The sequence below is a fragment of the Grus americana genome, chromosome 3, assembly GCF_028858705.1.
Source record: "Grus americana isolate bGruAme1 chromosome 3, bGruAme1.mat, whole genome shotgun sequence".
Lineage (NCBI taxonomy): Eukaryota > Metazoa > Chordata > Aves > Gruiformes > Gruidae > Grus > Grus americana.
This window is the reverse complement of record NC_072854.1, coordinates 45,228,227-45,242,760: the sequence shown is the minus strand read 5'-3', so window position 1 is coordinate 45,242,760 and position 14,534 is coordinate 45,228,227. Positions and strand designations below refer to the sequence as shown.

General features: G+C 37.3%; 1 protein-coding gene across 5 annotated transcripts in view; it reads left to right on the top strand.

Annotated features, from left to right (window-relative positions):
• Nucleotides 1-14,534, top strand: part of FBXL4 (F-box and leucine rich repeat protein 4) — a 72,655-nt gene that overhangs the window by 14,329 nt on the left and 43,792 nt on the right. For all 5 annotated transcript variants that reach the window (XR_008576378.1, XR_008576381.1, XR_008576380.1 and 2 more), the window contains exons 4-5: nt 3,180-3,525; nt 11,100-11,344. Coding sequence is in view for 1 of the 5 variants with exons in the window: in XM_054820411.1 (XP_054676386.1) it covers nt 3,180-3,525; nt 11,100-11,344 (591 nt within the window). In the remaining 4 variants the exon portion in view is untranslated. The remainder of the gene's footprint in view (nt 1-3,179; nt 3,526-11,099; nt 11,345-14,534) is intronic.

Here is a 14,534-nt window from a genome sequence, read left to right as displayed (position 1 = left end):
TGGGAAAACTGAGTCCATTAAAGCTGAATGGAAAAACTTAAAGGTCCTCATTTTCTTCAGTCGCTAGAGAAAGTAATACAAATGTTGCTGCCTCTCGTTCAGGCTTTGCATGGCAGCGTAAAGACTGAAGCTTTCCAGCACATAGCTGGTGAAACCTTCTTATCAAAGCACTCTCATTGCAACATCTTTGATCAGCTGTTACTGTATGCACAGGCAAAGACTTGAGGATGCAAGACTTGAGGACAAACAATGTCCTACCTTCAGTCATTTGATTCTGCTTGATTTTTGAGAGCTACCTGGTTAACTCAAAGGGCAGGAGAAAAGGAAAACTCCTTTGACTTCTTTACAGGTATTTTGGGAGAATCAATTTCTCTTTGTTTTGGGTTAAATAGAGCATCTTAAGCTTGGAACAAATGCAGGCAACCTTATTAGGGAAGCTGATTTTGGTATGCACCCTCAAAGCAGGACCGACTGTCAAAATGCCTTTCTTCTGAAGGATTTTGAAATGGATGGCCATAACAAAACAAAAAATGCTCCAGTACAGAAGAAATGCAGTTCTTACTGAAGTCTCTTGGAAATTTAGACTTTTTGATCCATTTCCAACTGTAGAGTCTTTGCTCCCATTCAGATTACATGTAGCCCATTTAAGTGTCAAAGTGCTGGTCCTAAATGAAGAAACCACTTCCTATTGCAGTAATGAGTGTGTTAAGAGTACGCCTACACTGGGGAGGAATATACCAACCCTGAGTCAAAACAGTTGCTATGGCCTGTTCTTGTGTGCGGTGCCACCAAGGGAGAGAAGAACATCAAATTAACCTGATAGACTTGAGGTTTTCCAGTTAAACCAACAGTGAACTCCTTTAAAATTAGATTGGTGGGCTGCTGATAAAAGGAAAACAGTATGACAAGGACAGTGGAAAACAATCACCAGTCTTCATGTTCATCAGCACATGGTATGTAACGTAGAGTTGCACAAGATTGTAAAAAGACATGCTATATGCCTTTCCTTTACCCTTCTCCAGTTTATTACAAGGACTGGGAACTACAGAGACTGATTGCTAAAGGAGGTTATTACTCTGCAGTTTGATGAACCTAGACCTCCAGGTGCATTATTTTTTTCCAGAGCTCTTCTACTGCTAGGTAATCCTCTCTCTGGGCACCAAAGAAGTCAATAACTGAGACACGTTCTCTTAAAAGCTGATGGTCCAGTATGTGCTAAATTAGTGAAAAAGATAGCCTTGAGTTTCCCTAAGGATAGTTTGAGAGGGTACATGAAAGTATCTAAGCAAAATGTCAGATGGTGATCTGGATGTGTTAAGAAAGGTCAGGTGCATTGCCAACATTAAGTATTTGCTTAGGGAATCGACCTGTGTGAGCGGGTGTGACAGTGGGACTACATCATTTTTGCCATGAGTTGACATTCATTTCCTAAATGAATGAAATCTTCCCTTAGTAATAAGTCTCTACTATAAAAAATGTTGACCTTAGGGCAGAGTTGTCCACTCTCCTACCTTGGTACTTTCTGATCTGCCATATATTCGCCAGTCCTGCATGTTTGGGTTTAGTTCATGACTTTTTTTTTTTTTTCCTTTGACAGAAGACTTCTACAGGCCTCCCATTCTACTGTAAGGTATTTGTGGAGAGCGGCATGATGTAGGATAGGAAAATTTATCTGTGCATACCTGAAAACGTCCATCATGAAATGGAAGTTTCAGCTGATACGGATTTATTTTCCTATCCTTGAAATAGTAGCAAATATCAAGCTTCTAAGCCTTATTTATACTATGTGCTATGTTTAATGAAAGTTCTTGCATTTGTTTTACTTTCTGCCATGATGGACAAAGTTTAAGCATTTGGTTCTGGAAAACAAAGCATGTTTGATTATTTTTTTATTTTTACTATTTTTTTTCCCCCTGCAGTACATGTCAGTGTTGAGCAATACTTGTAAGTTCAGAGTAGTGGTATCTGGAAAGCTGAGATGCTGAGGAACTAGGGAGCAGATACACCATTTCTGAGTCCCTTGTGACAGGACAAGTAGGCTGAGAGAAATCCTTGAAGCTGGGACTTGGTGATCAGAAAGAGATGGAGCAGATGTGGAAGTGTCTGGGTTTTGCAGATGGGATGCAGAGATTGCTGTAAGTGTACTGTCAAAGGGAGTAGCAGCAGTGGCTGCTGGAGGCTTCCTTCTTTAGGAATTAACTAGACTTGAGGGAGGTAAAGATGGGCATCAGTGACTGAAGGGCCTCTACAATCCATTCAGTGGATGAGGACCCATGCAGATATAAAGAGCATGTTTCTGTTTTCAGGCCTTTGGGCAAGTTTGGGAGCACTAAAGACCTAATGAATATCAGACTTGATTCTCCAGATTCCTTAGTTGGCAGCAGGTTTCACTGTCATTTACTGGAAGAGATTTGAGGTCTGTGTGTGAAAGTAAGGCTGTATATATGGAAGTTCTGTGCATGCCCTCCACCTTCTTCTGTCACTGGACCAAAGAGGAGAAAAAAAATTCGGTTTATCAGTTTGGAAATTCTAAAGTTTTTTGCAAAGGACCCTTTCAAAAATGACTTGAAGATTCTATTTTCTTTGGTAATTTGACAGTGAATTACTTTTTTAAAAGGAATTGTTTGCTTGCCTAGACAGATAAACAAAGTAAAGTTTAGATTATTTTTTAATAATTTGCAATGCTGCAATTTGAACAGGTTTGATGTTAAAAAATCTGAGCTGTGGGGTTTTTTTCTTTTTGTGAAAACCTTCTGTGGGAAAGAAGAGAGGTCAGCTGACTGTATGTTTGGGTTTCATGGCAAGACTGTTCCCTGCATACTTATACTAACACGCCATCATTGTGAAGACACCCATAATCCATTTACCTGTGAAATGTTAGCACAACTTGTGCCTGAATAACAATGCTCTAATGCAAGTTTGACTATACAGCTTGTTTTGTTAGTTAGCAATGCAGAGAAAATATGCTAAGGTCATGAATTAGTGTGCCCTGTTAAATTCATCCTTAGGATATTTACCAAACCTAGAGAAAAGGTAACAATTTTCATTGTCTTTTCAACCATGTTTCTCACTTGTTAAATACTTCTGACAGAGAAGCTGTCTTACTGTGTTCAGAAATTGCTTTAGTAACTTTGATTTTAATCCCTATACTGTCTGTGTGTGCAATTTTTCTTTCACAGATGGGAAATCCTTTGGTCTGAGGCACCTACAAAGGTGAATGGTCCTCAGGCTCGGCAATTCACACCTTGTATCAAGCAGATAAACTTTCCCACAAACTTAATCCGATTGGAAGTGAACAGCTCTCTCCTGGACTATTACACCGAATTGGATGCAGTAGTACTACATGGTGTGAAAGAGAGACCTGTGCTTTCACTTAAGACTTCGATGATTGATATGAATGATATTGATGAAGACGAGGATGAAGAGAAGTATGGCTGTGGAATGGACAACCTTAATAAGCAGTTAAGCATTGTTACCCTCAGGGAATGGCCGACTAACGGATATTTTGATAAACTGCCTTATGAGGTAAGAAAAGCTTGTTTATACTCAATGTATTTGTCCTGATCGTTAAGGGTGTAAAGGTGCTTTATAGGATACTGGTCAAGACCTGTTTGGTTTTTGTTTGTTTTGGTTTTTTTTTTTCCAGTTACAGTTCCTTGCATTCTTCTGTGAATCTCCTGCAGTTATTGTAGAGTTATGCCTGAATTATCTAAGTCTGTCTACTTCTGTGGATGGATACCAGCAAGCCATTTGCTGGTATGTGCATAGTTACTGCACTTTTATTTATCAGGAATCTGTCCACTGACATGCAGTTTTTACACCAGTTATTGTAGCCTTGAATTTCTAGCTCTTGAACTTAGAAGCTTCTGGCAGTTTTCCAGTAGTTTTAGTCCTCATGTTTGATGAAGAAATATAAAACAGATATGAAAAGACGAAATCTAGATCTGGAAGTGAAAATTGTTTGTAGTGGGCTAAAAGTTTTTTTTTTTCCCCTGTTATCTCTCTTACAAAAACCCAGAACTTTGTTCTTGAAACTGCCATAATATTTTTGTATCATTATGAAATAAGCTTCTTCCATCCAGCTAAGTTTTGAATCATGGTGCAAGTAAAAAGCTGGACCTCTGTACACTGTCTTGTTTTGATGTGTTTTTCTACTTTTTATTCTGTCATTAGCACAGGAAACAGTTGTGCAGAAACTACTTCTTTCAGATCCCCTGGCAGCGGGGCAGTTGCAAGTATGCTCAGAGTCAGTGTAGATAAGTGTTTTCTTTCCTGTAATTTCCAGTATAATGAGATTGTGAAGTATGATTGCTGAATATTGTGTGCAGGCCAGGAAATTCTCAGTGGAGTGTAGCCTTTTATCGAGGCCAGTACCCTAGTTGGAGTAAGAATTGAGGGATCATGTAATTGTCTTCACCTCTGCTGAAATAAACTGGGTTTGCATGTAGTGGAAAGGAACGTTTACTTGCTGGTCAGACCTCTGGACTTGGGCAGAGACGTGATTGTTCCTGCTCTTCAGGGTACTGTTTATTGTGGTAACTCATCAGATGCTCAGAGTGCTTGTGGCTTGAATCAGACTCGCTTTTGAAAGCAACGGGAGGACGGTGAGAGATGCTGTCACTGATTGTGGGGTGCTTTCAGAAATACGTGATTCAATCAAATAGTATTTTCGTTTAGTCATCTCTTCTGTCTCTAAGTACCCAAATTCAGCAGGTGAAGGCCGTGGTTGGGTACCTGTGTGCTGTAGTAACCTGCAGAAGTTTGCTGGGCTTGTAAAGAGAGAGGAAGAGAATGTAACAACTCTCTCCATCTTTTTCCTGTGTATCTTTCTTCTAAGTCTTTTTCTGTTCTTGAGTTTGTTTTTTTGTTCTTGCTGTTGTTTCTGCAGTGGAATGTTAAATGAGGATACTAACTTCATCCTGAGTTAACTCTAGTGTTTATGTTTTTCTTTTTCCCAAAGTCCATTTAGTGTTTAATATATTTTACTGTTGGTGCTTGTATATCAGTACTCAAGTAAAGAAAGTACTTTGCATATGCAAAGGTGAACATCTTAAAATGTATAACTGCATTTGAAAATTTGTTGGGTTTAGTCATTCAAAGAAATTAATTGTAGAGAAAACTTGATTTAAATCTAGGAAGTCTTGTTTGAAAAAGCTGGATAAATTGATTTGTAGTATAGTAGACTATTGAGATTGATTAATGTCTTTTCTGTTCCACATGATTATACATATTAAGATTATGATTCAGGAAGTATTTGTGTGGTCCTGTTACTCCTATGAAATTCTGCCTCCATGTACTTTATTGTGCTTTTCTGCTTTCTTGTTTGTGTTCCAGCTTCCTTTTTTATCCATTTTTTAACATGTTTGGTTTCATGAATGCATTTATATGGTCTATCAATACCAAGAACATTTTTTTTTCTTCTGCTTTGATTTAAAGAAACTGAAAATATGGGTGGAATATTTATCAGAAAACTACAAAAGGCTATTTCTGGACTGGATTTGTGACAGCAGAAATCTCAGCCTCCTACCTTCTTGGTCCAGCTTGGAGGTTTGGGTATCAGAACAACAAAAATGTTGTACTTTGTAGTATGACAGTTTTTTATCACATCAGATATGTGATACAGTGGAACAGTACTCTGCATGCTGTCTTCAAGACTGACAGGTGTCAGATTTTTCTGGGAAGTGTTTGAACCTTGTAATAATGAAGTAAGGCAACCGCTGACTCCTTGCAGTCTTGATTGATACATGAAAAATTGTATCTTTTTATATGTTCATGTTGATTGTGAACATGTAACTATCCTAAGTCTTCATACATATGCCTATTCCTTATTTGAGCTCTTTCAGGCTTTTTCATACTACCCTCCATAATTCACAAAATACACAGGCAGAGTGGTCTTCTGTGCTAATCTTCAAGTAGGCAGCAGCCTCCAGCCTTTGTTTTTTGCCTTTGTTGTCTTTCTGAAACTTCCATAGACTATCCTTTCATAGGCTGTGGTGTTCTTCAAAATGGTATTATGAATGGCTTGCTTCACTCTGAGCTCTAAACACCAAAAGAGAAAAATGCTCAGCTCCTGGGGCACAGACTTCCTTAGAAGAAAGGGTGACATCTTGGATGAACTAGGTGAGAGAATTTTCCTTCCCTGCTCATGGATGGTGTTAACCAGCCCTTAGTAGCTGTTAAGTACTTTGTACTATCATCTGTTCTGCAGAATTACATTAAAATTGAGGAAGGATTTTCTAGGAAACACTTAATGTCCTTGTCTTTCTTCCCACTTATCTTTGACTAACTTGTGCTGCTTCTAAAGTGGAAGGAGTAAGACCTTAGTCTTAGTTGGCTTTACAGAGTGCTTGAGACCCGAAGGCCTGAGCAAGTTAAAAGCCTTTGAGAAAGGTGAGGAATACCTGTCACAGCATACCTCTTGTGAAGTTCGAGGCTCACCAAGTTGTGCCAGGTACCAAGAACCTAACTTCTGTCCTCCAGAGAGGAGAGTCGGGAGAAATCCTGCATGCTGCAGTCCAAAAGATACTTTTTAATATAAATTTTGATATAAAAAGATATAAATGACATCTTTGTCATTCCTTAAAGCCAATTTTTCCTAAAGCTGCCTACAAGATTGATGATCTGTTCATGTCTACTGGGGAAGTGAGTTGCTTCCACTGCTAAATGTGGATTTGGCACCTGTGTTCCAGGAAAACAGGTCTTGAAAGTAAGATCTGCATCCCTTAAATGATACTCAGAAGAGTCGGAGCAGTAAGCAGGAGCATTTTTAAATTTCATACGCTTTCTTCCCTCAACAGTAAACTTCTTGCATCTTTCCAGAACAAATATTTGTAGTCTTTTGGATAATCAGCAAGATTTTATGCCTCTCTTTGGAAAGAGAAACTCATGAGGGTCTTAAAAGCTGTCTTAACAGCTAATAACCATATGGCACGAGATTCCCTTCAGCTAATGGCCAATGTACTGCCAGTTGCTATAGCAGACAGGGCTCTGAGCGATGGCACATGGAGAAGATCTCTCCAGTTTTAGTCCTCTTGGAGTCTCGATTATTTGATTGTGCAGTCTGTCAGTAAGATCCTTTCCTTTTCTTTGAATCAAGAAGGGACTTAAAACCTTTACAGCCTTTCAGTGCTGAGAGTATCAGAGCCTATAGCCTGGTGATGTGAAGCCCACTCCACCAAAGCATATTATGTTAGTAGAATAAAGAAGAGAGAGGCTGAAATGGTTGTGTTTTGTGAAACAGTTGCAGGATCCGCTTTTCATGTGTGCTATTGACTCTGTATGCATTTGCTGGTGCAAGTTATAGGATCGTGGAACTAGGGACTCTCTTTTCTTAAACGATGCTGAGGAATGTCAGAAGCCCTAGAATGCCATCTTCTCCTTTCTGCCTTCTCTCTTCGCCCTTTTGTGCACATATCCTTTGTCCTTTATCTGAACATGTCTTAGTATCAATTCTAATTAGAGTCTAAGCTGTGGCAGCTCTAGCTGCAGAATGAAAAATATTGCAAGTCATTCATTTGTGTGTTTCTGAATGAGTGGTTTGCATAGGCCAATATATTTTCCTATTGGAGGGACTCATGTTGAAGAACTGAAGGAGGGAATTTGTGGGAAGTGCAGATGTTCTAGGTTTGACCAGCATCCAAGCATTATTTTCTGACCAAATCAAGTTCTGCATTATTGTGCTCTAGCCACAGAAAGTACATTGGTACAAATGGCTGTTGCTTGCTGTTACTCAGCAAAAAAAGCTTAAAAATGCTGCAGAAACTTTTGCGTAGGTAAATACTATCAGGAGCTACGTCATTGGTAAATTTTTATCCCATGTATTGAAGAGTGTGGTGGCGATCCTGTCTGAGCTTATAAGCGAACTTTGATGCAGTGGGTGACATCTCTGGTTTTTTTCCAGATGTTATACTTTTTAATTTATAATTCAAACTACATGCTAATATGTTAGACACTGCAATCAGGGACTGAGATGATAATAAAACACACATGGATCAAATATGAATCAGGATCTTTTTTGTGCTCAGTCAGCACACCGTGAATTTTTATACTGTTAGTTGAATTGTTGTGGAGAGTTATGATTTGGAAACCTCCAATTTTTGGAGGTTTTCACTGTAGTGAAACCACGTTTCTAAAGCTGGCATGTGCCACATCGGCCCTTCAAATGGGAAACTACTTATGTATTTTTGGTCCATCATAGCCTAAAAAAGGCGATCAGTGTTTTATAAATAACATTTTGTTTTCCTCTTTATATTCCTTTGGGTTGTTTTTCTGATAATCTTTGTTTTTACTGACTGATTTATAAGAAAGTGTGAAACAATAATGATTGCCATATTTTTTCATAAATGCAGAGTTAAAGCAGTTGTTTGCGAGAAACTGTGTTACTAAATTAGTTTTCAAAGCAGATACTCAATTCTGCAGCATTCTTGGAATCACCATGAACATGGTGTAGCACAATACAGCACATCATGTCACATTCTCATTATGGTATCAAATTGTACTTTATGCTAGGATACACACACATAAAAAGCGAATTTCTGACAGACACCAGACTCCAGACTAACGGTGATTAATGGTTATTAGCCTGTAGGTTTGGAACCTGTTATCTTTGTTTAATCAAAAAACAGAAGAAAAAAGTACTTTATATCTTAATGTCATAGTAGTGACATTTCATTATATTTTTTTCATTCTAGATATTATGAAGTAGCATAATTTCAGTAAAAAATAAAGAAGGATTTTTTTTTTCCCCCTCGATTAAAATATTCATGTGGTAAGAGATTTCATCTCAGGTGTGGCAAGATTGCAACATCCTATATGTTATGAAATACTCATTAAAGTCATCATTTAGTATAAAGGGACATTGGTGAGGCATTTATAGTTTCATTCACCATTATCTATACTGCTCAGAAGTTAGAAAATAACTTTTTTTTCCATTGAACAAAATTCGTGTTACTTTGTTTTTATCAGACGTTATTACAGACATAAATTTAGCTAACTGCAACATTTGCTGAGCTCTCTGCTCTAGAAAACTTGCTAAATAAGCTGGGAAAAATCTGAGGGAAAAGATGTTCGTCAAATAGATATTTGGGTGGCTTACAGAGTGGGGAATAGCTGAAAGATTGCAAAATAGTTTGAAGCTGTTTTTCAGACTATTGAAAATTATTTAAAGTGAATTGATGGTCTTAGAAAAATAGGTATATGTTTAGGTATCTACTATTAGAATGATAAAACTGTGTTAAGCAACTTTTAAGGTGAAGTATGGGTCTGAGCCAAACAAAAATAAAGATATTAACTTGGGATTATATCTATGTTAGCTCCTAGTTATTTTGCGCTCTCTCAGATACCAAAATGCCAGCAACCTAAATGTCCCTTGGGAGCAAACTTTGCCGATTATATAAACTGCGGTTATTGTATATTATATAAATTTTATATGTATATTGCTGTCAGATTGAAATGTCTACGCAGATCCTCTGCATGAAGCTGAGGTGAGAGTTCCAGGCACCTGCAGAGGCAACCTGGGCTGTTTTTAGGGGGAAGAAAGAGCGAGGAGGAGGGAAGAAGGAAGGCTTGAAATCAAGCTTGAGAGAAACTGGAGTATATGCAAACACTGCATTTTGGCATTGCACTTGAAGTTAAAATTTTTTTGAAGAGTTGTAGATCATGTTTGAAATCCAAATACTAAATCTGGAGCTGAGTAGGAAGTAACATTTTTGATTTTGCAGGAAGTTGGATTGTTTTCTTATTTCTTCTCTTCCAAAAATGAAGGGGGGGAGGAGGGGAGGCGGAAGCTAGCTGCATAATCAACTGGTACATTGGAAGTACAATCTGTTTGGATCTCACAAAAAGCTTCATTTTCATTTTATGTCAAGCATTTTATTCTGATTTTTGGCGGGTTTGTTCTATGAATCCTTATGAGACATTAAAATGAAACATTATGGTATTTTGAAAGGGCCACAGGACTCTCTTCAGTTTAAGCTGTTTGGGTTTTTTTTGGGGGGGCGAGGGGGTGTGTTTTGTTTTGTTTTTTTTTAATTTACACTGATTCATTTCAATAAGTTATTGTTTCCCACTCTGCTTGAAAACACTTAGTCAATTTTAGTTACATAACTTGAGTGCAGGTACTTGTAGCTGTTAAAGACAGCTTTGGTAAAGTAAACATTAATTTTTAGATTTCATTTTTCAAGTGCATGTTCTCTCAGTTTCTAAGCTAAAGGAGATTTTTTTTTTGTTGAGCGGTTTTGTTATTTCATAAAGTGAGTATTTATGTGTCTGTGTGTGCTGATCTTCCTTTAGAAAGGAAAACAGAGCATGATATTTCTTCATTTCTGAATGTGAGATAAGTCATTACAAAAATGTATATAGTGGTACTAGTCAGAAGGGCTGGTGATTATTCTGAAGCTGAGATTATTCAATCTGATAAAGGTAAAAAGAGGTTTTGCCTTTCAGATTTGACTCTGGCATAAAACAAATATACTCTCAAAGTATTACAGCAAGAAAGAGATTACTTCATAAAAGAAGATCTGAATATGTTGAATTTTTTATCTAGTTGCATAGTCCAGCATGTATGGGAGAGGATATAAGGTGGAAGACAAAACACTGATTTTTAAAGCAGGGAGCGGAGGAATAAATCTGAAATCAGTTCAAGGGGTGGGGAAATTGGGACGTGGTATGGTTTTTCCATGTACTCTGAAAATAGGCTACCATCTTAAAAACCAAATCCAGAGAAGAAAGAGGACACCAATTCAGCATTCTGATTGACGGCAATGCACATTGTGAAGGGAAATATGTAAACATAGTGTTTACATACGTATCACTGTTTAAATTAGCATGGGTACAGAAACTTCTAATTTGAAAGCTTCCTGTCACTTTCATATGCTGATCTGCTTTTTCCTTTCTTGTTTTATATGTTGTCAAATTGAGAAGACGGTGCAGTCCTCTTTAATAGTTAATCAATGATTTATTCGAGAAGTTACTTTTAAGTAAAAGGATTTACTTTTCTTTGAAGTTAGAACATCTTTTCTTATTCCTTTGCAGTTTTCCCTTAACACTTCAAGTGCTATGTGGCCATCTGTGACTTTTTTTTTTTTCTGTTTTTAATATAGCTCATCCAGTTGATTTTGAGTCACCTTACAGTACCAGACCTGTGTAGACTAGCGCAAACTTGTAAGCTACTGTATCAACATTGCTGTGATCCTCTGCAGTACATTCATCTCAGTTTACAACCTTACTGGGCAAGGATTAATGACACATCTCTGGAATACCTACAGTCTCGCTGCACTCTCGTTCAGTGGCTGAATTTGTCTTGGACTGGAAACAGGGGAGCCATCTCTGTTTCTGGATTTAGCAGGTCAGTGCTAAATGTTCAGAAGTATTTTGACAAGCTTTGTTTGCAGAGCTGGTATGCAGTACTTTCACTAAGTATTTGAAACCTTATTAAAAAACAAAAAATGGCTTTGATTTACCATAAAGGGTGTGCTTGTTATGATGTAGAAAAAAACCAACAGTTAAACCAGTAAGAGATACTAGATATAGCAGCAGAAGCCCATTTCAATATGTAGAGTCTGCATGTGCCAAACTGCCTGTGACCGAAAGGCTTCTTCCTGGTGGAGCAGGGTTTTGCTTTCTCCTGGGCTTCTAAAAGACTCCACTAGAACCGAGCTGTCAAAAGTCCGTCTCATGAAGAAAATGTTTGCAGTTGTTCTTGGTACAGATGAGTCATCAGTAGGACTGTATTAGAATGGCTGCAGTAATAAACTGATTACGGTGCATGCTTACAAGGTATGGGCCCTAAGTAATCACTGGAGTGCAATGTAAATGCAAATATTTTCATAAAAATGATTTAAAACATTAGCCCTGTTGGAAAACAGGGGGTTTGCATGTGCATCTTCCACTGGGCTGAAAATATGACTGTGCTATAGGTCATTAAAATAGCAAATTCGTAGGGATTCTTCTCTGTATAACAGCCGTGTTCTCTGCTTTCTTAATATATCATTTCTTGCTTCTTTGCTTGTTTGCATTAGTTAAACAGCATCTATCAATGCATTTAAGCAAAAATTGCTGCTTTGACTAAGAGGTAATCAGCAATGGCAGGTGAAAGCAGACCTTGACAGATAAGAAACAGAAATGTTTAATATATCTAAAAAAATTTGTCTTAACTCTCTTTTGTTTTCCGAAGGAAAAAGGTTAAATCAGCTATTCAAATATTTTCTTCCCTTTGGTGCCTGGGTGCCATCCCTGAGGAAGTAAAATAATTTGAAGAAATACTTTGTCAAGATGAGAACGTCGCTTCCTTTTTTCCTGACCTTCCAGTATAATCCAAGAGCCCTATGCTCTTTTGTGCTTGTTGGGAGAAAAGGGAGATAGATAGCAGCTAGTTGTTGAATGGGGTACAAACATTTCCTCTAAATTTGGATTTCATATTAGATACATTACGCAGAGAATAATTATGCAAACCTTAATTGAGAATTCAACTCTCAAATCATGAAGTGCTTGCTTTCTGGTGCTTAGCTATTAAATCGGTCTTTTAAAACTTAAAGGCATGTACATCTTCATGGCAATTTTTTAAAATTTTCATTTTTTTTTTTGAACATGCAGTACTGCTAAAAATTTTTGTTGTCTTGAAAGTAATGAATGTCCAAATTCAGAAAATTATAAACTTTGCAGTTCTGGTATTTCTGACTTCCAGTTAGTTGAAAATGGCTTTATTCCTGATGACTTTTTTTACTTCAGTGCTGAACTAAAAGCAGCACTTACATGTAGTCAGCATTTCTAAAATAAGTAATACTCATTGTTTGAGTATTAATAATGTGTGAATAAACATGGTCAATTTGTGTTCATTATCATGGATGATATTTATTTGTAACAAGGGGATAAGTGTTTTTGGACATTGATATAATTGTGAGTTACCTGTATTTCTAGGAAAAAGTATTTCTTGGAAGACATACATGCAGTCAGGGAATGGGAGATGCAGTTCAATCATAAATTTTTGAAACAAAGTTGTAAGCTAAATAATTTTCAGGCGTGACTTCTGCTCAGAATTTTCACTTCTGAATCAAAAATTCTCCACTGGAACTAGGTCTGGGTTTGAAAATTTTCTTTTTCCTGATAGAGAAATAATTTTGCAACTCTTTGTTCTGTAGAAGTGTCTTTTCTAGTAGAATTTCCAAAGACAAATTTTCCTTTTGACATCCTTCATCAGTATGTTTGTCAAATTTGCTGGCCTCAAAGAAAGGAAGATTTGCTGCACATTTGCTATGGAAGTATCTATTAATACAGGAGACTTTTTAGAACAGCACTTGCTTTTCAAAAGCATTAATGTAACTTTCTTCAAAAAAGTAGCTTCCTGGTAAGAGATAACAGTTCCTCAAAGGAGAAATCTGTCAAGTAATATCTTAGTTTTATTGCCCTGGCTGTCATTAAGAAACTACTGTCATGTGGATATTGCAGCATCCAGGACACATAGTCATGAACTCCCACAATTTTTCCTTTTGGACTTTGAGATATTCCTCACCCAGCCTGTCTTTTGGGAGATATTATGCAAAACAGAGTTTCCAAAGAATGGAGGTACTTTGACTTTCCTAGGAGTTCTATTTCACACTTAAGTTTTCTTTCTAGTTTACTCTTCAGAATGTGAGTATTGCAGAGGAGGTTCTCAGTTGGCTTGGGAGAGTGCATTGCTGCTTTTATCAGTTACCTCCTGATGTTAACTGTTGCTAAAAACTTAATCAAATTTTCAGACTGTAATTGTTCTTTGCAGAAATTAAATGCATATTTCTGTCTCTATATGTAACAGCAGAAGACATGTGGCACTACATTTATTCATGTAAAACCTTCTCTTCCTGCCTACTGCGTGAATGTTTCTGAATCAGTTTGTTGGTTTCTCTTTATCCTGCTCTCTTTGGCTCCCTCTCTGGTCTTGGTGTTATCTATTTCTTTCTGCAAAAGAAATTTCCAAATACGGCGATGAGGTGTGCCTATACGGTACCAAGCCACATCTTTTATTTTGGATTTATTTGATGAAAAAGTCTTCTTGCAACTTGAGGTTGAGTTGAAACAAGCCTAAATTGCTTGTTCCAATACTTCAAGTTTATAAATTTTTGTGATAAGTTGCTGCATAAGCGACCATGAATGGCCATCAAACCAACTACCTGGAGGGAATTCTGCCTAGAAGTCCGGTTTGAAGGACTCCGTTACGCTGTTTTTAAAAGGCCAACCTATATTTGTCAATTCAAGGAGAAAAAATATTATTTTCTAAATGAAATTTGTAAATAACTTCACAAAAACTACAAATTGCTGCAGTACAAAACCAGGAAAATGCTAAACCCAAAATACCTTATCCTCGCAGATAACAGCATTTTGCTTTTGCCTGGTTTTTTGTTTTGTTTTCTTTATTTTTGCACTTTTCTCAGCACTTGGTGTTAGAGTTGGCACTGTTGAATTCAGAACCGGTAGAGTTAGTTTCATTCTTGCAACTATACAGCTTAGGCTATGATTTTTGCAAGTCCGGGCATGTTAAAATGCTACTCTTGCTCGAATTT